General features: G+C 36.8%; 2 protein-coding genes and 1 pseudogene across 3 annotated transcripts; 2 read left to right on the top strand and 1 right to left on the bottom strand.

Moving 5' to 3' along the window:
• The window catches only part of LOC145624738 (L-type lectin-domain containing receptor kinase IX.2-like), a 35,847-nt pseudogene extending 18,207 nt beyond the window's left edge, over nucleotides 1-17,640 (bottom strand).
• Nucleotides 17,641-18,280: 640 nt separating this feature from the next.
• Nucleotides 18,281-20,936, top strand: LOC145610623 (short chain aldehyde dehydrogenase 1-like). The gene is made up of 2 exons (XM_081665936.1): nucleotides 18,281-18,454; nucleotides 20,008-20,936. Exons 1-2 carry the CDS (start codon nucleotides 18,423-18,425, stop codon nucleotides 20,828-20,830), a joined length of 855 nt encoding a protein of 284 aa, XP_081522062.1. The 5' UTR covers nucleotides 18,281-18,422; the 3' UTR covers nucleotides 20,831-20,936.
• Nucleotides 20,937-23,800: 2,864 nt separating this feature from the next.
• Nucleotides 23,801-25,707, top strand: LOC145610608 (short chain aldehyde dehydrogenase 1-like). Of its 2 annotated transcripts, none has more exons than XM_081665920.1 (2): nucleotides 23,801-23,927; nucleotides 24,735-25,707. In XM_081665920.1, the coding sequence occupies exons 1-2, from the start codon at nucleotides 23,887-23,889 to the stop codon at nucleotides 25,549-25,551; spliced, it is 858 nt and encodes a 285-aa protein (XP_081522046.1). In that variant the 5' UTR covers nucleotides 23,801-23,886; the 3' UTR covers nucleotides 25,552-25,707. The 2 variants fall into 2 exon arrangements, with proteins under 2 accessions (XP_081522046.1, XP_081522051.1); XM_081665925.1 differs by lacking the exon at nucleotides 23,801-23,927 and adding an exon at nucleotides 24,077-24,111.
• Nucleotides 25,708-25,924: the final 217 nt, after the last annotated feature.

Genomic DNA, 25,924 nt, shown 5'->3' with positions numbered 1-25,924 from the left:
GACAGAATAATTATTCTCAAAAATATATGAGATTTCCCAAATATATCCTAATATACAAAAACCAGTGAGACACAATTCAAGATAAGTAAAAATCATCGTTACAATTTACTTATTGTTTTCCTTTGAAGTTTTTTTTTTGTTTATCCTGATTTATTTGTTGAATTGCTTAAGTTTGTTTTTTTTTTTTATTTTTTTTTTTAATAAACAAAAGTGAAAACAAACATGGGATTATTATTTTTTTTTTAATATTTTTTAATTGGAAAATCTAGAACCCATATAATGGTAGGACAATTTTCATATGGCTACAATAAATTTGTGGCCATTGTAACCAAAAAAAAGAAATTAAAAAAAATTATAAAAAAAAGGCCCAAAAAATTGAGAATTTTACAGAAAAATAAATCAAATATTATAATACTAGAAATTGTGGTGAAAGGATGAATTGATGACACTTATGATTTATCTTCTTTTCAATTTTCTCTTAATCTTTAATGTCAACTGATTTATTGGTTTCTTAAAAATTAGAAACAAATCACACAACTCTTATCTTCTTATTCGATGTTCTTATATTTTGCTCCCTTTTTCTTCTTTTATGGAAGATGTTGATTCATTCTTGTGATAAACTGATGAAAAATCAGGGACCTAGTAATATATAATGTCGTAGAGTACTAGGTTATAGGTCTATTGTTAATAAACTATAATCAAATGTGGGTTTTTAATGTAGAGGGGAGACGGTTTTAAACTTAAAATATACTTTTATGTAAGTGCACAACATAATTTGGTCCAATATCCCAAAATAATATACACCTTTTTTTTGGTTTTTTTTTTAGAAGGGCAAAATAATAAATACCTAAATACCTGTAAAACAAAAAACATTAAACTTTTTAAATCTTTTTGAAAAAACCCATACAAGGGTTGGAAGTCAACAACTTAGCTACTTTTGGAATTGAAATTTTTAATAACCGGTATAGATAAATACCTATGTTAAAGTAGCCATTTGGGTAAGAGATTCGTTTATTAACTCCCGTCATCTAATACCTTAGTAATGCACCAAAATTAAGGAAGGAGGTGTCAAGCCCGAACTTATCCGGTGAAACACGTTTTAAACCCGGTTAAACACTATCCAGAACGAAAGTGAACCGATCTGGAGTGGACCCGACCCATATTCGATCCAGTCTCGATATAACATGAACTGGTTTTGACAAGACCCGAATTTGACCCGATCCGACCCGATCAATTGGAGCCTAAATGCGGCATGGATTTTGAAAATGTACTTGGACTGTAGGACATTGCTACACACGTACGACTGGAATTTAATGAACCCCAACAACCTTATTGTAGAACTATTTAACTTGACTTTTCAATGTTCTAAAAGCATTTTCAAAAATAACAAAATAAAAAAAAACCAAAAACAACCACACTCAAATACTCAAACCCTTGTAATGCCAAAGGAAATGGATGGAGCTGTGGAAGAAATTATTAATAAGAGGAAGTTCGGCCGTCCATCTAATCGTGCTTCTACCGTTTTTCGTGGTCCCTTAGATCGTATCACCGTGCCTACCCTAAAAGACTATGATCTACTACTTCGCAAATGTGTATGGGGTCCGGCTTGGGGATCAAGGCCAAGTTCCATTGATTTCGATAACATGCTGGCTGAACAAGTTGAGTATTTGAACTCAGAATACGAGCCAGTCCAGATCGCTGAAGATGACTTGTCAGTAAAAAACTTAAAAGTCTTGATGCCATCCCTGTCTCCGACAAAGACTGAGGAACGTCGACGCGGGGTTGTCCAAGCTTCCGACAAAGGTGTGTCGTTACCTGACTTGAACGACACACCAAGTTCTCCGAGTACGGTTAAGGAAAGGAAACGGTTTATGGGAATGAGGACTATTATCAGCAACATGAAGAGTTTCAAGAGAACAAAAAATGGCTCTTGTAAGCCAAACCCATGGTTTACTGAAAAGACTGTGATGGAAGAGACAAAAAACCCAACGGAGTACAGGATGAAGAAGATGGACTTGAATGAGATACCAGGCGGCGTACATGGTTGGATGATGCAAAACAAGTTCTAGGGTTGTTTTATTTTTATCCTCTTCCTTTTGTATCTGTAGTAATGATCTGTGATTGTAGTAGACTAGTAGTGCTGGAGCATAAACATTTAAGGTCCAATCTGCATTTTGTTTTTAAATTAATCCTGTTATGCGGTTTAAGCTTTCCTATGTGTCTGGAAGTACAAGGGGTTAAGTATTTCAATTATAATGATTAATCCTTATTTTAGAGTTGCAAGTTGATTGTGTTGTGTATAATACAATACAATATTTTTCAAAGTTGCTTGGCAAACGCAACTTTGGGTAAAAATTAACCTTAACCTTATATTACGATCAGTGAAGGTGTTGTTCAACACCCGGGTCTCAATTCTACAATCGATCACTTTAAAAATTGAAATCTTAGTTTAGACCTTACGGGGTTGAACCAATTGATGTTCAAGGCATCACTTGACATTTGAAACAAATTTGAAGTTTTAATAAAAAATCTAAAAACATAAAAAAAATAAAAATAAAAAAAAAAAGCAAAAAAAAAAAATTAGTTACAAAAATTTTGTGAAGCAATTAGAATAAGAAAAAGAGTTAGGTTCAACGGTTTCAAGGTGTAGTAGTACTCCTCATGGTCATGGGTTCAATCCCTTTGACCAACATAATTTTTTTTTGTTCAAGATGTGTACTTTACAACGTAAAATATTAGTTATAGTACGGATATTGGGTAAAGGTGTTTGATACTTTGATTTATTATACATCTCAATATAAAATAAATTGTCCCGAGTTTACAAAATTTGAATTTATGGATTCGCTATTGACCAAATTTGGATATGAAATTGTTTATTTGTTAGGATGATTGTGAATTAGAAATCACATACGTGATTTTTTTCATTATTTTGGTTGAATATCAGTTTTTTTGTATCATTTTAAAAAAATGCACATTTGAAGGTCAATTTATAGTTTAAAATATGTTGTTTTTATATTTTTGGACTGTATAACTAAGAAATTTCGATTTCCTGGCTTCCACGGCCCTGTTTTGCGGCCCGTGAGAATCAACCCTTGGCCCACCTTAAAATATTTTATATATCATTGAAGGCAGATAAAATATAACAAATTAGGTAAGCACAATTGGTTAGGTATAATGATGTTTTCCTCCAAGTAGCCTAGGTTCGAATCCCGTTGCTCTCCTTTTTTAAGATAAAGCTTCTTATTCAATTTGGCCTGCTACACTTGTTTTCATTAAGTATTCAGACTTCAGAAGCTAAGCAAACAAAATAGGAGTTTTTAAAAATTCTTCTGTATGCAGTTTATTTATTTGATAATTTTGTCACAATTTTAATTTATTGAATGGACCATTAGATCAAATTTAAGGGTTATTTAAATAATAATTTTTTTTAAAAATAATACCGAATTAAGAGAGCGATTTACCTATAAAGATTGTTCGTGAAGAGCAAGCATGGACAATTGTTCTTGTACATGTCTTGGGAAAAAGACAATAATAATTAAAAAAAGATTTCAAAATAAAATAAATTAAATTTTTCTAAAAAAAAAAAAAATTCAAACTTGGGCCTGTATGTGATACACTGGATGACTGGAAGGCATGGTTTTTCCATGCAATGTGTATGTGCACCAAACATAAGGCCCAATGGCGTGTATATGGTTGGGCCAAATGGTTGTAGTGGGTTTTGATATCTTATTTTACCGGTGGTGGTGAGTGCTATTGCGTTTTCTAAGTACACTACTAAACCATAAAACAAAATTTCTACGGAGATTAGAATAAATGAATAATTAAACACCCAAAATCAACCATAAAAAGGGGCACAAACATGTATCAACCTAATTACAGTCATAGAAGTTCAATAGATATAATTTATACCACAAAATAATAAAACTCCCAAATTGTTTGAAGTGATGAATTAGTTAAGCAAATTCTAAATGTTTTGGCAGCCTGATAAATCCGTGGACACACTCATTCCCAATTAAACGGTCTTTTGTGTTTGCATTAACACCGTAAAAATAGTCTATTGTGTTAAGTTTAAAATGTCTCTGACAATCCAATGGAGCAGTCGAGTAGGCTGTCATCGCCAAGAGCCCAAACCTTGTGTCCGGAGGAAGCTGACTGGTCAACCTATGGATTGAGTTACTTGTTAGTCGTGGAAAAGAATACACAATTGTCCAAAATTGAAATGGCTGATTAGAGTAATTCACCTTTGTATTTCCATGGTTTTTTCTATTTGCAAGGCTGCTACCAAATGTGTCACAAAGCGTCTCAGATAAGTTAATGGAACAGTCCACGAGTTGACTATCTTGATCATCCAACCCGTCCAGGTTTGAGTATGAACAACCACGCCCAACCTATATACGCACAACCAAACATGTAAGCCACACTATTAATAACATCAACCATATTTTGTGGCATTGCTGCACTCACCATGTTATTGATTGGAGTCTTTGACACTGGAGTTTTTGACAATGGAGGGGGTTTGCATACGTTCATCCTTCCCTTGTTTTGCTGAACCACAAAGTCGGCATAAGACTCCATAACAATTGCACTCACCATGTTATATATAGTACTGATTCCAAGTTGCACGAACATACCTTCTTTGGGGGAGGTTTGTTACACCCCTTCGTGCTGGGTTTTTTACCCTTTAGTGGTGGAATGACATCGTAGTCATCACTTGATTTTTTCTATGAATAAATTTATGAATCGGAATTAACAACGGAAAAAAAGTAAAGATAGCTTATAAGTCGAAAATAGCTTACCTTCTTTGGGGGAGGTTTGTTTCTTTGCCTTTTTGCATGTTTTTTACCCGTTGGAGGGGGTGAATCAAGGTCCCCACCATCCGTCTTCTGGTGTTTCTGCAACTAGTACAATGTTTATCTGTGAAATTTATATACAGTAGGTAAATTATATATACTAGGGTATACCCGTTTAGGAATACTACCTTCTTTTGAGGAGGTTTGTTCTTTGCCTTCTTGGCAGGTTTGTCAGCCATTGGAGGGGGGATAGCTAGATTCACACCTCTCGTCTTTTGCTGAAATAACCAAAAAATTTGTAAGCGCTACATTGGACTTAACAAGTTCCTGTGTGCTAGACTGTGCAGTATACTACCTTCTTCATACGAGGTTTCTTGGATGGGTTTTTGTAAACAATTTCTGAAAGACCCTTATAACGTGTTGATTTTGGCCTTCCTCTACCTCTTTTCCTTTGAAGTGGGTCTTTGACAAGATTGTTATAGAAACCTCCTTCTTCTATAAAACCCTCCAATGAATCAGCTGGGTGTTGCATCGGTGACATTGTCTCATTGCCACCGAGGCTGTGATGCACTGTGGTTGATCCATCGCCTAGGTGAACTAAGGGTAAAGTTTGCTCTAATTTCCTCTTAGAGCATTCATTGACTTTTGACTTTATTTTTTCCAAATTTTCAAGCACCATTCGGACTGTAACATCGTCCACCATTGCTGCCTCGTCACAAATGGGCTCAAACGCGGTCATCAAAGCCTTGTACCTTTTCACCTCGGATGTCTTGTTAGGATCATGGTAGGCAGATTGAATTCGAGTGTGCTTACGTAGTTTGTCCTTACGCCATCGGTTCAAAATGTACCTCTCAGGGATGTCTTTAACAAGATTCAGATCAAGTATCCTAATTGTGTGCCTGCACATTATACCATCAGTTTCAAATTTCCTACAATCGCAGCAGACCAACTTTGTTTCTTTGTCAAATGTAGCGGAGTAAAATCTTCGCCTTTCCGTTAGAACATCCTCACTCTTCCCTTCGGGAAAAACCCAAACACGGTCTTCGATTACATACTGAATTATTAGGTCAGTCACCTCTGTCTCTTGACGTGGAACGCAATACATCATTCTTATGCATTCCGTTTGTACCTCTTGAAACTTCGTGTCTGTGTATATTTTTTGGAATAGCTTTTCCACAAGGAAACCACTAACAAGTCTTCTTATGTACTTGCTGCACTTTGCATCCGCATCTATCTCATCCCGAATCCGCTTTTTCAATGCGTTTTCGTATTTCAACGGGAATTCAAATAATTTAGTATTGCGGGTCAGAAACCCATCGAAAAAACTGTTTATACTCTCGACTCGTTGTGTGGTCTTCATTCCGGCCCAAAAATATTCTTTCATGAACGCGGGAACCCACATATGCCTCTCTTTGTACAAACTGTTTTACCATTCATTGCTTTGCAACTCGAGTGTCTCAATAAATTCAGACCAGCTATTCTCAAACTCTTGGATTGTAAAACTTTCGTACACAATTCTCTTCAACATGCTTTTGAAGTCTTTGTACCTACATCACAAATATGACTATGAATCAACACCGAAAATAATATTACATGTCAATTCTGAACAACTTTTCCATATTTTAATAGATGTTAGATAGGTTGTTAATAATTTCTTTAACCTAAAACTTACTATAGTAATAAGTCATAGATACTTGAGTATTGTGAATTATTATTGCATAATTAATTATACGGATCTTATTGTTTAAAATAAACATTATCCATTGTGATACATGGAAGAAAATAATACGATCAGTAAATGATTTAACAATACTAACCTTTCACATTTACCAATTGTAAAAAAAAAGGGGGAAAAATTGGGGGATTCATTGTTAAAAGGATGAAATAAATAAATAAAACCCGACTTCGAATACTAACCTTTCACATTTACCAAGTTTTTCCGGAATCTTTCTCATGATGTGCCAGATGCACCATCGGTGACGAGTACTCGGCAACACCTCTTCAAGGGGCTTGCGCATAGCAGCTGCTTGATCAGTGAGAATTGATTTCGGGGCGTTGTTATTCATACACTCCAACCACTGCTTAAATACCCAGCGAAAAGTGTCACAATCTTCATGTGAGACAAGTGCACATCCTAACAAAATTGATTGTCCATGGTGGTTAACACCAACAAAATTTAAAAACGGAAGGTCATAGTCATTGGTCAAGTAAGTCGCATCAAAACATACTACGTCACCAAACTCCTCATAGGCTGCACGACTTCGTGCATCAACCCACAACACGTCTTTTAACCTTCCTTCTTCATCAATCCTTTGTGTGTGGTAAAAATTGACATCTCTAGCTTGCATTTTTTGAAAAAAATTCATCATTGCAACTGAGTCACCACCCTCCATTTTCGACCTTTTGTTTTTATAGACCTCATGTTGAAGGTCTTTAACTGTAAGTGTTGCACTTCCCGTCCCATCCTCCTCAATGCTCATGCAACCATGTATTTGGGACACCGCTACCCCTTGATCGAAAAAAGTAAATAGCTGCTTCCGAGCCATTGGAGTTAAGTGCTTCATTCGATACTCTTTAACAAGCCTTGCCAAGGAAGGATTAGGAATATGATTTGAATGCTCCAACTCAAGTCTCTTTATTTCCCACTGTTCATCATGATTAACACTTGCATATAACATCGCTTTACATTCACATTTCTTAGACCTTCTTTTACTCCGACTCAAATCATCCTCCACGACAATGCCACCCACTACACCACCAGAACCACTCATTCCCATCGCCTTGGCCCTCTTCTTCGCTTCCCTTTGTGCCCTCATGTCAGGTTTTCCATAACATTCACACCTCCACGTTGTAGATATCCGAACTCTCTCCTCCCCCTTAGAATATGCACCTTGGACCCTGCTAACTCCAAAACCAATTAACTCAACATATTCTTTGTAATACAACTCAACATCTTTCCATGAACTAAACACCATGCCAATCTTCGGTGCTTCCACCAAATTATCAAGATTACTATCAGCAATGGTTTCTAGTGTCCCAACAGTTGTGATTGGAGACATACACTCGTTCCCTTGCTGATTGCGTGTCCTTTGCTCGCCATCAACAAACGGAACACTTACGTCGGCATCCTCACCACTTAATCCATCGTAGCCCAAGTTACCCTGTTCAGTTCTCACCACCCTACACCTCACCCCGCTCCCCTTGTCTTGCAAAGTTATAGCATTACATATTGCACCCGGAGATTCCACTTCACCCGCAGATTCTAAGCCTTTCTCCATCACAATCACAAGATTATGACACACCACCCACAACAAATCAAATTAAATCTACAATCAAGCAACAACAAGCAATGATTACACACAGCATGATTTATAAATACAAACATATCCATAATCCCCTAAAAACAACCACATATCAATATTCCCCGTAAAACCAACCACAATAAAATCTCAAATTTAACCAATGCAAAACATTTTAACTCAATCAATATGCACAATACATTGATTTCTTGTCAATACTGCCTAATTCCCCCAAAGACATCCACGCAATTTTGTTTGTTACTTATGAGCAAACCTACGATCACCCCCCGATCAAACAATATCATATAGATCTACAACCTTAGAATCATTCATTCACATGTAAGTCGTCGTCATCTTAAAGCCTAATCACACTTTCATTCAGAATATATACATTATTAGTCGAATTACTACTAATAATTGACGAAATCATTCACTTTCTCATTACACTTGATCATATTAACAAAATGGAAATTATATGCACTGATCTACAATAACATTGTTGAAACTACAAAAACTTACCGGATCTAAAGATGTCGACCATTATCCAACACTCAATCGCTTACTTGTTTGAGCATCTCCAGTAGTTTTGATTGAAGCTACCCATTCTCGAGACTCGACTGCGTTCCTCAGCTACAACCAGGTAGGAAAATGGATATTTTGATTTACACAAAAAAAATTTGACGGCAGGTAGTTATCTTAACGGAGCTTCACTAACGGCTTAACGGAGTTGATTTCGCACGTGTCCTCCAACTAAGACCTATGTACGACTGCGCAACCTATGTGGAAAAACCACTGTTCTACTTATTTACAATATGCCCCTATGATAAACAATGTTGTTCATCTTGAAGATGAATGGGGCACGCCTCCTTTTATAGTAGTTTCACTTAGGGGCCCTGTGTAATCGACCACTCTACACATACTCAGAACCACCCCTACCTATTAGTCTATTACCATATATAGCACCAAAAAATTTACACCAATAATGTTAGTTTAGTACACTCTCCAACACATATATATGTAGTTATGTACCACAAAAAATATATACGTAGTATCAACAATTTATGCTATTATGAATATGTAATGATTTCATCTAGAAAAAGAGTAAACAGAAATTGTTAGAAACTATAAAGAGAGAGATGAAAAATACATATTTGATTAATCTGATAGCAATTTTAACACAATTAAACAAAAGATCACTGCCTTGCCTTATATAGGCCAATATCACGTACAAAAATAAAGCTGAAAAATATGCCAACTAATTACTTAATAATAGGAGCATGACTCTGTTGGAAGTTCTTGATATAAAAAAACAAGAGTGTTGGGGAAAAACAAAGTCCCACATTGATTGGGGAGTGAGGTGTTTCCTTGTTTTTATATTGTAGTGCTTTATCACTACTTAGTTGAGTGAGTTAGAGGTGTGTGTTACTCCACACACACACACGCGCGCGCCGAGCTGGGTCGGGCCGGGCCGGGCTCGGGCCTCGGGTCTTGGGGAATGCGATGCGCGGGCGTGGGTCCTTGTTATCTTTTTGGAGAAATTTTATTTCCCTTTCTTTGCTAAACAGAATATTCCTTTTTGTCTGTAGGGATTATTCTTTTCTGACTGTTGGGATTACGGAATTAATTCAATCATTAATTCCTTGATTGTAGCTGACTGATTAATTCCTTGTTTCTTGCCTCGGTTGTTGACTGACTAAATTAATCTGGTCATTTTCTTGGCCAGATTCTTCCCACCTTTTATGCTTCCCGTTTTTCCTCTTCAGCCTATAAATACTCGGTGGTTTTCTCAGTCTAAACACACAACACAATCAGTCTTCTCTCTTCTCTAAAATTATCAAAACACATGTTCTCCTCGTTCTGTTTTCTGGGCAAGTATTCTGAGTTCCAGTCGGGTTTGTGAGTGCACATAAACTCCGGCGCCGTGCTTATTCTGGAGGGCGACCACAACTGTCTACTGCACCGGGAGGTAGCGCGGAATCGTCTTTTAGGTCAGTGGTTCTCCACGACGCGGCTATTGTCAGTTTGGTTCACGCATCAAGAGATAAGTTAATTCTGTTTTATTGCTTATTAGTAAATCAATCTAAAAGACGAATATGGCTTCCAAGTTTCTGATTCCTGATATGTCTAAGTTAGAACCTCTTGATGGAAAGAATTATAAACGTTGGGCTGTTAGGATGCATTTTTATTTGGAGCAAATTGATGTTGCATATGTTCTTGATGATATTGTTGAACCTAATGATAAGGATAATTTGTCTGAAAGTGATGTTAAGTTTGCTAAGGATGCTGTAAGGGCATGTTGTTGCATTATATGTCGAATAGTCTGTTGGATATTTATATGGGTTTTTATCATGCTAAGGATATTTGGGATGCTTTAGAGAAAAAAATATGGAACTGATGATGCTGGTACTAAACGTTATTGTGTTAGTAAGTGGTTAAGTTTTCAAGTTGTTGATGATAAGCCTATTATTGATCAGATTCATGCTTATGAGAGTGTTTGTATTAATATGGATGTTAAAGGTCTGTCTATTTGTGATACTACCCTTGCTATTGTTCTGATTGAGAAACTCCCTCCCTCTTGGAAGGATTTTCGTAACCAACTCATGCACAAAAAGAAAGACCTAACCTTAGAGGAACTTGCTGCCCACCTCAAAATTGAGGAGGAAAACCGTATCAAAGACAAAACCCCTTCTGTTTTTCCTTCATCTTCTTCTGCCAAAGCCAACCTTGTTGAACCCAAATCAAACAACCAGTCCAAAGCCAAAAACAGTAACCTTAAGCCTAATGGGAAAATTCAGAAGTACAAGTTTAAGGGAATCTGTTATGAGTGTGGTTTGACTGGTCACAGGGCTAAAGATTGCAGGTTCAAGAAAAAGAATGGGCAAAGTCAAGCAAATCTTATTGAGGATTCTGATGTTATTGTTGTTGTTGTTTTAGAAGCTAACTTTACAGGTAATGCTGCTGAGTGGATGGTTGACACTGGAGCTACCAGGCACATCTGCGCCAACAAGGACATGTTCACTACCTATGACAAGGTTGAAGGTGAAAATGTCTTCATGGGCAACTCAGCTTCTGCTTCTATCCAAGGCAAAGGGAAGATCGCTCTCACTCTCACTTCTGGAAAATTGCTTACTCTCACTAATGTTTTGCATGTTCCAGAAATGCGCAGGAATTTAATTTCTTGCAGTTTGCTCATGAAAGCTGGACTGAAGCTCTCCTTTGATTCTGATAGATTAGTTCTTACTCGCAATGGGGAATTTGTGGGGAAGGGCTTTTGTAATGGGGGGCTTTTTACTCTTGATGTTAAAGTTGACACTATGAATAAGAATGCTAGTACTTCTTCTGCTTATATTGCTGAGTCTATTGATTTATGGCATGCTAGATTAGGTCACGTTAATATTGATTCTGTTAAAAGGCTTAAACACTTAAATTTGATTCCAAGTTTTTCTAACACTGATTTTTCGAAATGTCAAGTTTGTGTTGAAGCCAAATTTACTAAGAAGCCATTTAAATCAGTAGATAGACATAATGAAGTACTAGAACTTGTTCATAGTGACTAAGGTGATTTTAATAATCACGAAAGTAGAGGGGGTAAAAAGTATTATATTACTTTTGTTGATGATTGTTCACGTTTTTGCATGGTTTATCTTCTTAGGTCTAAGGACGAAGCTGAGGAAATGTTCCTCAAATATAAAGCTGAGGTAGAAAACCAGTTGGACAAAATGATCAAGAGGGTTAGGAGTGATAGGGGTGGTGAGTACAGCCCTGACACTATTAAGGCATTTTGTGAGCAACTTGGCATTGTTCATGAGACGACGGCTCCCTATTCACCCGAACAAAACGGTATAGCTAAAAGGAAAAATAGAACTTTAAAGAATATGATGAATTCTATGCTTATTAGTTCTGGGCTTCCTAATAACATGTGGGGGGAGGCTATGCTTTCTGCTTGTCATGTTTTGAACAGGGTTCCTCACAAGAAGCTTGACAAGACTCCATACGAAATATGGAAGGGTCGAGTGCCAAACCTGAAATACTTGAAAGTGTGGGGGTGCCTAGCAAAAGTAGGCATACCTAGTTTCAAGAGGGATAAAATTGGTCCCAAAACTGTTGATGCTATTTTTATTGGCTATGCTTATCAAAGTGCAGCTTATCGTTTCTTTGTTAAAGGTGCTAACAACTCTTATGCAGGTGGTCATATCATTGAAGCAAGAGATGTTGAGTTCTTTGAGAACATTTTTCCTTTGAAAATGTCTCCTTCTAATGATAGTGAATTGCATGCTAGTAGTTCTGTTAGTTTACCTATTGCTAATGCTCCTATTACTAACGATGATTCTGTTTTGGAGCCAAGGAGAAGCAAAAGGGCAAGAAAGGAAAACAGTTTTGGTCCTGATTTTATTACTTTCTGTTTATCTGAATCTTCCTTAATTGATGATGATTTTGTGCATATTTTTTTTTTTGGAAGATGATCCAAGAACCTATGATGAGGCAATGAGGTCAGTTGATGCTGTTTTTTGGAAAGAAGCAATTGATAGTGAGTTACAATTAATTCTCAATAATAACACTTGGGAATTGGTTGAAATTCCTAGAGGTTGTAAGCCCATTACTTGTAAAGGGATCTTTCGAAAAAAGTTAAAGGCCGATGGATCCATAGACAAGTATAAGGCAAGGATAGTGGTAAGGGGTTTTACTCAAAAGTTTGGCATTGATTATTTTGATACTTACTCCCCTGTTACTAAAATTGCAACCATTAGGACTTTAATTGCTCTTTCTTGCATTTTTGATCTTGTTGTTCATCAAATGGATGTCAAAACTGCATTTTTGAATGGTGACTTGGATGAGGAGATTTACATGGTCCAACCTGAAGGGTTCGTTGTTCCAGGACAAGAGGAAAAGGTTTGTAAGTTAGTCAAGTCGTTGTATGGGCTTAAGCAAGCTCCAAAGCAATGACATGACAAATTCGATAAGACTATGACTGGTAATGGTTTTCATGTTAATGAAGGTGACTCTTGTGTTTATTTTAAGCATGATAGTAATGGTTGTGTAATTATTTGTCTTTATGTGGATGATATGTTGATTTTTGGGACTAACTTGGATCGTGTAAAAGAGACAAAACAGTTTTTGAGTTCGAATTTTGAAATGAAAGACATCGGTGAGGCAGATGTGATTTTGGGAGTTAAAATCAAAAGGACTCCAAATGGCATCTGTCTTAATCAGTCACACTATGTTGAAAAACTTCTTAAAAAGTTTGACTCATTTAATGTCGATCCAGTTAAGACTCCCTATGACCCAAGTTTCCACCTAAAGAAAAATAATGGTAATCCAGTTAATCAGTCTGAATATGCTAGAATTATTGGTAGTGTTATGTTTCTTATGAACTACACTAGACCTGACATTGCTTATTCTGTTAGTAGGTTGAGCAGGTACACTCATAATCCAAGCAGTGATCATTGGATTGCTCTAAGGAGGTTGCTTAGGTACCTTAAGGGTACTATGGATTGGGGTTTGCACTACTCCAAATTTCCTGGAGTTTTGGAGGGTTTTTGTGATGCCAACTGGGTATCCGATAATGATGAAGTTAACTCCACTAGTGGCTATGTCTTCACCCTTGGGGGTGGAGCCGTATCCTGGAAATCTTGTAAGCAATCTTGTACTTCTATGTCTACTATGGAATCTGAGTTTATTGCTCTTGAATTGGCAGGTCATGAGGCAGAATGGTTGAGGAACATGCTTGCAGATATTCCACTGTGGGGGAAGCCAGCTCCTTCAGTTGCACTTCATTGTGATTCGCAAGCTGCTATTGCTGTTGCACACAACCATGCCTATAATGGGAAGAAGAGACACATCCGTCTGAGGCATAAAGCCGTCAGAAATTTGTTGTCTGAAGGGGTGATATCACTTGACTATGTTAAGTCCGAAAAGAACATTGCGGATCCGTTAACTAAAGGCCTATGTAAAAAACTAGTTTTGGAAACATCGGAAGAGATGGGGCTAAAGCCCGTTGTATGAATTGTGAAATAATGAACTCCTACTCAGTATGAGTTCAAAGGGGAACATTATGTAATAATTCGGAAGCACATTTTTATTTTATTTGTCCATCTCTAGATGTTTGTTTTGTGCTTAGCTACATATGAGAAGAAGGTTGAGCATACAGCTCTTAATGAACCCATATCCATATTTTTGGAGGTGTGTTGTAGCTCACACTTGATGGAGTTCACCTACTTAGGTGTGGAAGTGTGGCCACTTCCTATGAGTATTTCGTGGGCTTATACTCTAGAGCACCTATGAGCATCCAGGCTGGACGTATGGCTAGTATAATGCGTCACCTTTATTCGCGGAATTTCATAATATTATACATGTTCAATTGTGTGGCTCAAAGTGATGGGTCCCTAACTCCCTATTGAGTTCAAGACGAAGGTCACTTGGTAGGTGAGGGATCATAGCTTGATGTCCACTATGTGTTAATTCAAGTCGCGAGACATTGACACTTACGCAATTGTTTTGTTTTGCCCAGAATTTATTTTTCCTTTCTCTCCTTTTTCATATCTTCGAACCTGTGGGGGATTGTTGGAAGTTCTTGAGATAAAAAAACAAGAGTGTTGGGGAAAAACAAAGTCCCACATTGATTGGGGAGTGAGGTGTTTCCTTGTTTTTATATTGTAGTGCTTTATCACTACTTCGTTGAGTGAGTTGGAGGTGTGTGTTACTCCACACACACACGCGCGCGCGCGCGCCGAGCCGGGCCGGGCCGGGCAGGCCCGGGTCGGGCTCGGGCTCGGGCCTCGGGCCTTGGGGAATGCGATGCGCGGGCGTAGGTCCTTGTTATCTTTTTGGAGAAATTTTATTTCCCTTTCTTTGCTGAACAGAATATTCCTTTTTGTCTGTGGGGATTATTCTTTTCTGACTGTTGGGATTACGGAATTAATTCAATCATTAATTCCTTGATTGTAGCTGACTGATTAATTCCTTGTTTCTTGCCTCGGTTGTTGACTGACTAAATTAATCTGGTCATTTTCTTGGCCAGATTCTTCCCACCTTTTATGCTTCCCGTTTTTCCTCTTCAGCCTATAAATACTTGGTGGTTTTCTCAGTCTAAACACATAACACAATCAGTCTTCTCTCTTCTCTAAAATTATCAAAACACATGTTCTCCTCGTTCTGTTTTCTGGGCAAGTATTCTGAGTTCCAGTCGGGTTTGTGAGTGCACATAAACTCCGGCGCCGTGCTTATTCTGGAGGGCGACCGCAACTGTCTACTACACCGGGAGGTAGCGCGGAATCGTCTTGTAGGTCAGTGGTTCTCCACGACGCGGCTATTGTCAGTTTGGTTCACGCATCAAGAGATAAGTTAATTATGTTTTATTGCTTATTAGTAAATCAGACTCCACTAACAAACCCACTATATCTCCTAATATTTCTCAACAACAATAAGCATGCAATTGACTAATAAACAAATTGACCCACTAACATACTCCTAAAGCCTTTAGGCATGACCAAGTACACGTAACTACTACTACTCCTAATAATAAGGCATAACTATTTTGAAGCAATACAGCAACAGAAATATAGTAACAAGCTAAACATGAAGAAAATCAAGAAAATTAAGAAAATTAATAACACCAACCTTGTTAAGAGGTAGATGAAATCATCTTGACAGCAATAGTCTGAGGAGGATCCAAAATATGCCCTTTATAAACACTTCCAAAACCACCAGTCCCTAACAAATTACCCTTACTAAAATTCTTAGTAGCCTTAGCAAGTTGTTTGTACGTAAACTTCCTGAAGCCGCGACAGCTGACTGCCTCCCACGCCCTTCCATTCTCCGAATCCTTTCCCTATTCTTGATCATTCTACGTCGAAACTAGACCCAATCAAGGATAGCCCGGCTCGATTTTGGGCAGGTTTTTTTGGCCCGGCCTAAAATTTTATTTTTTTGGGGGACAGGTTTGGGAATGCGGTTTTACGCATTTTTAGTTAATTTTTTGGCCCAGCCTGAAAAATGGCCTGAAAAGCCCACACGGCCCGGCCATTTTGGGCGCAAATATCCAGCCCGAAGTTTGGCTCGACCCGGCCCAATGAGTGGGCTGATTTTTTCGACCTCAGCCTGGCCCGACCCGCACAATGATCACCTCTAGTCGAAACACAGGAATTGCAATCAATGCAAAGATAAACAACGCCCCTACAACTGCTAACACACTCGCGAATTGAATATGATGTCCTTCTTCTTGTTATCCTTGACAGTGTAGTAAGGCAACATTGTAGAAGTGAAAATCCAATCATGTATTTGATGAGTCTCAGTGAGTGTACCAGTTGAAGCTGGTAAAACCCAAGTTTACTTGACTTGAGATTTTCTTGGGGGGTGTTAAATACCGCCAACAATATTTATCAAAACCGCCAACATTTAAGGTGAATGGACACCAATTCAATGCCCTTACTATATTCCCACCTCCATCTTCCTCTTTCTCTTTTATTGTTTCTCTCTCATTAGGGGCGCAAGTCAACCACCACTTCCCAACCACAACGGCGGCTGTACGTCGGAGGTGAAGGGAAGCAGCGGTTGTTTGCCGGAGGTAGAAGGACAGCGGCAGCAAGGATTGGAGGTGATTAAATGGCATCATGGTGGTCGGAAATACCAGTTTGTCATCTCACTCGATTTTTTTTAACAATCTCCGGCGACCAACACAACCGGTCACCCGGGAGAGTAACCGAATTCCAGAGTCGGTTGACCATGGTAACCGGCGTTCGAAACCGGTTACCGTCATGGGTGACCGGTTTTGCACGCCGGTTACCATGGTCAACCGACTTTGGAAACCGGTTACCGTCCCGGGTGACCGGTTTTGCGTGTCGGTTGTGCTGGTTGCTGAATTTAAAAGGAAACCACCACCTTCCTACCGACGAGGGTAGGTGGTGGGTTGTTTCTTTAATGGTTGTTGCTGCTGGTTCTTTGGGAATTTCGGCAACAAAAAAAAATTAAACAAAAAAACTGGTACCTCTTGGAGGTTGCGGGCAGTGATGGTGGTGGTTGTGGTCATGGTGGCATGGTGGTGGTTGTGGAGGCGTGAGTGGTGGTGGCAATGATGGTTGCTTTTGTGGTGGTTGACGGTTGAGTTTGAGGATTGATGCACTTAAGAGAGAGAAAGCAAAGTGGGGATGAGTAAGGGTAGTTTTGTCCCTTCATCACTTTTGTTGGCGGTTTGATAAAAAATGTTGGCGGTATTTAGCAATTCACATTTTCTTTGAGACTTTTAGTTTGTAATTTATGAAACTTTTTAATGGACTTCCTTCATAACCCACAAATATTTGTAGCATTTTTGTCCAACCATTGTGTTCAATCTTCACTCTAATTTGTTTTCCACTTTTGAGATAGATTTTGGATGAATTTAAGGACTTTGCAGCCAAAGAATTCGACACACTTATTGTGTTAATTCCAATGTGATTACCATCTGGATCTCACTCGTTGTTTTTTAATGTGTCAAATTCAATTGCTAATTGTTTGAATTTGGAGTGAACTGATAAATCAATCAATAATAATATCAATTTAGGTGAGTTAAGCAACATCAATTTCTAAGGTGGATACATGTCTTTTCATTCCACTTTATCATCAAAAAACTTTTATTACTTGAACAATAAAAGGAAAATTTGTCAATTGCAACTATTTAAAGCTTACATTTTACAAATCACAGCCATTCTGACTATTCTCTACCACTATATTTCTCTACCACTAACCAGGTACTATGGTAGTAGGGTACCCAATTTTCACAGGTTAGGCCATGGGCTGAGTTTTTAATGCATTAGGGCCCTACCACTACATAGTACCACAAGTCCACTACTACTATCATAATCACTAACATTCTTATACAAAGAAATAATTTACTATGACCTTCTTTAGCATGAGACATGTTGACATCAACACACGTGCTAGCATCTCCCGACTAGTACCCATCTTTAGGAAATTATTTCAATCCCCTCCCAAGGTTTTTAAATAAGTACACAAATTGATGGATTTACCTCCTACAAGGATCATATCTAGGCCTAGATCAATACCACACAAAAAACTATTCCTCTCTTATTAATTTAATTCCCAAACATGCCACTCAATAAGTCAATAGATCTATAGTAAAAAGCAATAATGTATGTGATTAGATATGTTACCAACTGATCTCCTATTAATCTATTTAACACGTGATTTGTAAGCATCATGCACTTTACACATAAGTTGTAGAAGGTGCCATTTTCGTCCCAATAATAATTAATAGAGAATTATTATTAAAGATCAAAACTTGTAAGAAATTTAATTATCCAAAGCGTTGATAAATAAAGAGAGGCTAAGAATCAACGACATGTCATCAATGGCTCCTCTTACAACTCAGAGGTTTGAATTACTTCTTCTTGCTCATTTTTAATTCACTTAATTTTTTATTTTATATTTTTTTCTAATTGCGTGAAATATTGTCTTAGTTTTTGTGTAATTAAAGTATTAAGTATGCATACTAAATAAAGTAAAATATTCGATCTCATGAAAGAATTCATTTAACTTATTAGCTTCGAAGATCTGTAATGTTATTATGATAGAAGTGGTAACATATAACAAAAATAATCGGGATTGATGGATTAATTTCATGTCTACAATGCCAAAATATGTGTGGTTAAATTTTGTTACTTTATTTTTTATGATTATTCTTTGAATTATTTTTGGTACAAGTTAAGTTTTGTTTGTTTTGACGAAAATGATCTGATTAAAATTCTCCAAAACTAGGCTTCATTGATGAAATATTGATGATATCAATTACGATGTATAATAAAGCAAAACGAGTGTATTATCAAGGCCTTGTTTGGTAAATGGCTGTTGGCGGTTGGCTGTTGGCTGGTTCACTTGGCTTGTTTGACCAGCTGGAATGTTTGGCTGTTTATAATGGCTTTTGAAATTGGTTGTTTAAGCTGACTGTTTATAAAAGTGTTTGGTAAATTAATTGTTGGTTGTTGGCTGTTTATTAGATAATTTGTGGGCCAACAAGCCAAAAGCCAACAAAAAAGCTACTCAAAGCAGCTTTTTCATTTTGGCTTAAAAGCCAGCTTTTTCACTGACTAAAAAGCCAATTACCAAACACATTTTTTGGTTGTTTGACCACCTAAAAAAGCCAAAAGCCAAAAGCTAACCAAAAAGCCATTAAAAAGCCAATTACCAAACATGACCCAAGTGAAATTTGTCGCTACAGACAAATTCATATTTTCAGAAATGATGATAAGTCAATTTTACCCTTAATATGGGTTCAAAAAATATTTTCCCCTTAGGGCCTGTTCTATTCAGATTATTTTCAGTTAAGTTCAGTTTAATTATTAATTTTTTCTCTCATAAAATATTTAATTCAGTTCAATTCAGCTCAATTGAGTCAATCAGACCTTTAATATATACGTAGTATATAGTAATAAGAAAGTGGAAACGATGTTAAGGCCTTGCTGCATGGTATTTAACTAAATTATTATATAGCAGACTACTAAGAGACACAGAGGAGAGTGAGGGATACCTCGAGTGGTTAGAACTTTCCTCCTAGTTGCATGAAATCTTGGGATCAATTCTCACCCTCGTCCTTGTGGCTCTCTTAACACCAAAAAGAGATACGGAGCATTGATTAGTTGTATGTATGTTGTGTTACTTGAACATGTGAGTGACATATAAAAACTAGAGGTGTAAACTCAGTTGACAAGCTAAGGTGGTTAAATAATAGTGTCCATACAAGTCAAAATCACAATCGGGTTACTTTTAAGTCGGGTCAGTTTTTGACACCTCTTATACTAGAATGTGTCAATAAAAGGGTTGATAGAAATACTTAGTAGTTAAATAAAGTTGTCCTTTGGCAGTTTCACAACAAATCAACTAACTATGATTATTTAAGTATAATTTGTTGAAGCATCACAATTTTGTAGGTTGAAAGGTAAGGTTGCAATCATAACAGGGGGAGCAAGTGGGTTTGGAAAGACCACAGCAAAACTATTTGTCCAACACGGCGCCAAAGTCGTGATCGGTGATGTTCAAGATGAGCAAGGCCTTTCTTTGTGCAACGAACTAATTGCTTCTAACAACAACGACGACAACGATCACGGAGATATAATCACTTATGTTCATTGCAATGTATCCGATGACAACGACGTAAAAAATCTCATTGATCACACCATCACTAAGCACGGAAAACTCGACATCATGTTTAATAACGCTGGTATATTAGGAGACCCAAACCCATCTATTTTAACTTCCACAAATGAGAATTTTAAAAGCGTGTTTGAAACAAACGTGTATGGTGGCTTCTTAGGCGCTAAGCATGCCGCAAGGGTGATGATTCCGGCTAAGTCCGGTGTCATCCTCTTTACGGCTAGCATTGCATCAGTGATGGGCTTCGACTCAACTCATGCATACACCATGTCAAAGCACGCAATAGTCGGTTTAATGAAAAACTTGTGTGTCGAAATGGGGCAATATGGCATAAGGGTGAATGCGATATCTCCGACTGTTGTATCTACGCCGTTAATGATGAATGCATTAGGGATGGATAAGGAGAAGGTCGACGAAATAAATAAAGAATCTTATGTGCTCAAAGGGGCTACACCAGAGCCCTTGGATGTTGCTAACGCAGCATTGTTTTTGGCAAGTGATGAGGCTAAGTTTGTGAGTGGTGCTAATCTTTTTGTTGATGGTGGTTATACTGTCACTAATCCATCTTTCACAATGGCTCTCAATAAACATATTGTATGAATGAGATTATAAAATGCATGGACCATGTATACGAACCCATGTTCATATATATACAATGTAATAAGGCTTATGTATGTTAGTATATACTCCCTCTGTCCCCAATTGTTTGCCCCAAACCATAAATCTACTTTATTAAGGCTTTGGGCTAAAAATGATGCACATGGGTTGACACAAATATCAATGAGGAGAGAGATAGAGAGAATGCAAGTGGGAAAACATGCCAAAAGTAGTATGGAGCAATCTTTTGGGGACACCTTAAAAAGGAAAGTGGAGCAAACAATTAGGGACAGAGAGAGTACTCTGTACTGTAATATGGGTAAGGATTACTAAGTATGTTAATGTTTATTAATGTAATGAACATTCCCATTTATGAACAAAAAAATGTACTCTTCTTTAAATTGTCTATGAACATAGCTACCAGTCTTAACACATAATGAACCACGAAATCAATGTGTGTATAACAAATTGGTAATTTGGTATTTGGGCTAGGCAAGACGCCTTTTGTGCTTGGGCTTGTGCTTTTGCTTGGCTTATCTATTTGTGTCTCTTTAGAGACGTTGGATCTATAAGGCATGGTTGCACAATTTATACCTACTTTTTTTTTCAAGAAAAAGAAAATATATATATATATATATGGATTCACATTTTAGGATGAGACTGTTAAGGCTTATCTAATATATGGATTCACATATGACATTATCATAAATTAAAGGCAAAATTGGTTGTAAGCTTGTAACACATAAAGTATGGCTTAGGTACACTGAGCACTCTGAACTTTTCGTGGTAGCCAAAACACCACCAACTATGGTGTAAGGTGTAATACATGCCTTAAATGAAAAATTCCGACCACTTATTTCATCGGATGAGGTGAATCTTCACTCTTCAGTAGGGCTGCAAATGAGCCGATACATTTGTGAACAACTCGCAAACAAGCTCGGTCAAAGCTTGTTTATCAAGTATTGAACGAGTTTGAACAAAAATTTGAGGCTCCTTAAGTAAACGAGCCCAACTCGAACACCTTTGTGCTCAGCTCGTTAATGTTCACAAACACTCGTTCATAACTCGTACATATGATCGTTTATAACTCGTTCAAGCTCAGAACAATTAATTTCACTGTTTTAATTATTCTTAAAATAGTTCAATTTTAATATGAAACCAAATCAGTTATAATCAATTATCGTATATAATCAAATTAGCCATGTTAATAATATCTTGTAAAATTAAAATATATGGAGTATTATTTTTAACAAAGTGAATAGTATATTTGCTCAAAATTTTGATTCATAATATCAAATACTCAATTACTGTCTATCTTGTTGTTACAATGAATATCATCAAATGAATTTTATAATTAGAGTATGCTTATAGTTTTTCAAAGTTGATTAATATTAGCTTGATTGAGCTCGTTCACGTTTGAGCTTGTTCACATTAGAGCTTGTTCAAGCTCGAGCTCGAATCACAAATGAACAAGCTCAAGCTGAGTTCGAACAAGGCAAAATCTTAATGAACAATAAAGCTTGAACACAAAATATATTATGAAGCTCGTTCAAGCTCGAGCATGATCGAAAACTTGGAATCTTTATCAAGCTTAGCTCGAACAAGTAAAAACTCGACTTGGCTTGGATTGGATCATTTGCAGCCCTACATACCCTTCAGAACAGTTTAAAGAAATGGTAAACAATTGACATCCACTTGGCAAGCTCGAACTCACTTCCTTCGATGAAACAAGTGGTCAGAATTTTTCATTTAAAACACACGTCGAACCTTACACCATACTTGGTGGTGTTTTGGCTACTAAGAAAAATTCAGGGTGCTCAGTGCATCTATGCCATACTTCAAGATGTTACGACCAATATTGCCTAAATTAAATATCAACAAGAGTACAACATAACACTACATTTTCTTAGCTCAATTGGGAATATATTGACATTATTACTCATAAATTAAATATCAACAAGAGTACAACATAGCACTACGTTTTCTTAGCTCAATTAGAGAAAACGATTCGCTTGAGTACGAGGTACATGAATTTTCACAGCCCGAGCAATCAATCAATACTATATACGAGTATTAAAGTAATCACCAACATTATCCCAGAAGTATACGTGTCGTGTCTATTAAAATTTTCCCGCCAAAAATTTTTTATTTATTTTATTTTTTTTAATAAAAATAATAAGATAATTAATAAAAAAAAAAGAGAGAGATTTTACAGCCTAAATAATACGGAGTAAAACAATAACAATTTTGAATACATAAAATATTAAATGTATATAAAATCTATAAACAAATACAAACCTATAATAATATATAAATATGAAGTATAATTTTTTTTCTTATAATAATATATAAATATAATTTATTTTCAGAGGTTTTTCAGTGCGGCAGGGGTTACTTATAGGGCGTTACTGGTTTTGTCAGGGGTTACTTGTAGGTGCTACTTGTATTTTTGGTTACTTGTATGAGTTACTTGTATGAGTTACTTGTATGTGTTACTTGTATTTTGGGGTTACTTGAATTGTATGAGTTACTTGTAGGTGTTACTTGTATTCTGACTAACCCCTATAAGTAACCCCAGACCAAACCCCCATACTAAAACCAGTAACATCCTACAAGTAACCCCTGATTAAAATCAATAACACCCTACAAGTAATTCCAGAATACAAGTAACACCCTTACCAAAAACCGGTGTTACCCTACAAGTAACCCCAGATTAAAAGTAACACCTACAAGTAACCCTAGAATACAAGTAACACCATACAAGTAATCACTCCCGCACCATGAGCCCACATACAAAAATATGTATAATTTTTTTCCTCTGAATGCTCGGACAAAGAACTAGTTAACAAATAAATTTTGACGTGTTCCCAAATTACTACTCTCTCTCAAGGTTTTCAAAATAATACACCAAGTACGTGTCTTTTGGAAGCATGCACTTTATAGATAAGTTGGTAAAGGAACCATTTTCCAAATTCCACCCTATAATTTATACAGAATTATTAGAGAGCAAAAGTTGTAAGAATATATCAAAAGTGCGGATAAAAATAAAGAGGTCAAGAATGAACAACACATCATCAATGACTCCTCTTACTGCCCAGAGGTGTGATTCTTCTTTCTTGCTCAATGCTCATTTTCTTAATTCACTTATTTTTATTTTAAGAGGTCAAGATTCAAGAATGAACAACACATCATCAATATAGTTGCTCTGCATCATAATCTCTTAATTCACAGAGGTTGACATTTTCTTAATTCACAGAGGTTTACATTTTATTAAGAAAGAAAATGTACCGTTTTTGTAAACTCGTCTACTTGTGGCTCGCTCTTGGGCCTTTCATTAGTTTAGATGAAAAAATCTTCATGTTCCTTATTTATTTTCTTTAATTTATTTATCTTTTCCACTTTTAATTTCTTGTTTCATATTGTATGCAAAGGGATTATTTCACTATTGTACAAGCAATTTTACATTCAATTTTTTTAAAAAAATTAATGAACTCTATTGAAAGACCATAACAAAACTTATACCAAAAACTCATGAAGTTTACTCTTTTCGCCCCTAAAAGATTGTCGAACGTTTACAATAAAAGTTTTCTTATTTTTTCCATTTACATACCATCAGGATTTGAAGTTGAACCACGCAACAATCATATTTAATTCCATATACGCCACTTAGGGCCTATTCTCATACAATTATTTTCAGTTCAATCCAACTCTAAAAAGTTTAGTTTAGTTCAGTTCAGCTCATTTCAGTCAATGACAACAGACCCTTGGGCAATATTTTAGTCCATCTTAGTTTTGCTTATTTAATCGACTTTGAAATTATTTTTTGATCTGAACTGTTTGATTGTTTTTTTTTTTCTTTTTCTGATGACATGATATATAATTACCATTTTCAATTAAAACTTTGCAGGTTGAAAGGTAAGGTTGCAATCATAACCGGAGGAGCAAGTGGGTTAGGAAAGGCCACAGCAAAACTCTTCGTACAACACGGCGCCAAAGTTGTGGTTGGAGATGTCCAAGATGAGCTAGGACTATCCTTGTGCAATCAAATAATTGCTTCCATCAACGACAACGATCACGAAAACATAATCACTTACATTCATTGTAATGTATCGGATGACAATGATGTCAAAAATCTCATTGATCTCACCATCTCTAAACACGGAAAACTCGACATCATGTTCAACAACGCTGGTATATACGGAGACACAACCCCGTCTATTTTAGCTACCACGAATGAGAATTTTAAAAGCGTGTTTGAAACAAACGTGTATGGTGGCTTCTTAGGAGCTAAGCATGCCGCGAGGGTAATGATTCCGGCTAAGTCCGGTGTCATTCTCTTTACGGCTAGCATTGCATCAATGATGGCTCTGGATGCACCTCATGCATACACCATGTCGAAGCACGCAATAATTGGTTTGATGAAGAACTTGTGCGTTGAATTGGGACAATATGGTATTAGGGTGAATGCGATATCGCCTTGTGCTGTTTCTACGCCATTAGCAACGAATGCATTGGGGATGGATAAGGAGACAATCGATGAAGTAATTCGTGAATCTTATGTGCTCAAAGGGGTTAAATCAGATCCCTTGGATGTTGCTAATGCAGCATTGTTTTTGGCAAGTGATGAAGCTAAATTTGTGAGTGGTGCTAATTTTGTAATTGATGGTGGTTATACTGTTACTAATCCATCTTTTACCATGTCTCTCATTAAACATTCTGTATGATCTAAAAAAAAAAGGCTATATTGAACATTGGCCCAAGGAAAATAAGGTGTTTTAGAAAATCACAATGGTATTAGTACAATGTAATAAGGCTTATTTTAGCAAGCACAATGTTAGTGAAGCACGACGTAAATATATGTGTTATCGTTTTTTTTTTTTCATTAATTTTTATTTTTTTAACCGATTAAAATAAAGTGGTATGTATTTAGCGCGATAGTGCTATGCATGTGTTGAGCCGGCATAAAAATAACACGATCAAATATGAGCCTGATATAGCACAAGAGGCACATCCACTACAGGTAACACGTAAAAATCTTTTAGCTAACAACATAAATATATCACAAAACATATTCTCAATATAATGGGCCGCTGACAC

This window comes from Chenopodium album, chromosome 3, assembly GCF_948465745.1.
Source record: "Chenopodium album chromosome 3, dcCheAlbu1.1, whole genome shotgun sequence".
Taxonomy (NCBI): domain Eukaryota; kingdom Viridiplantae; phylum Streptophyta; class Magnoliopsida; order Caryophyllales; family Amaranthaceae; genus Chenopodium; species Chenopodium album.
This window is presented reverse-complemented; position numbering and strand designations above follow the sequence as displayed.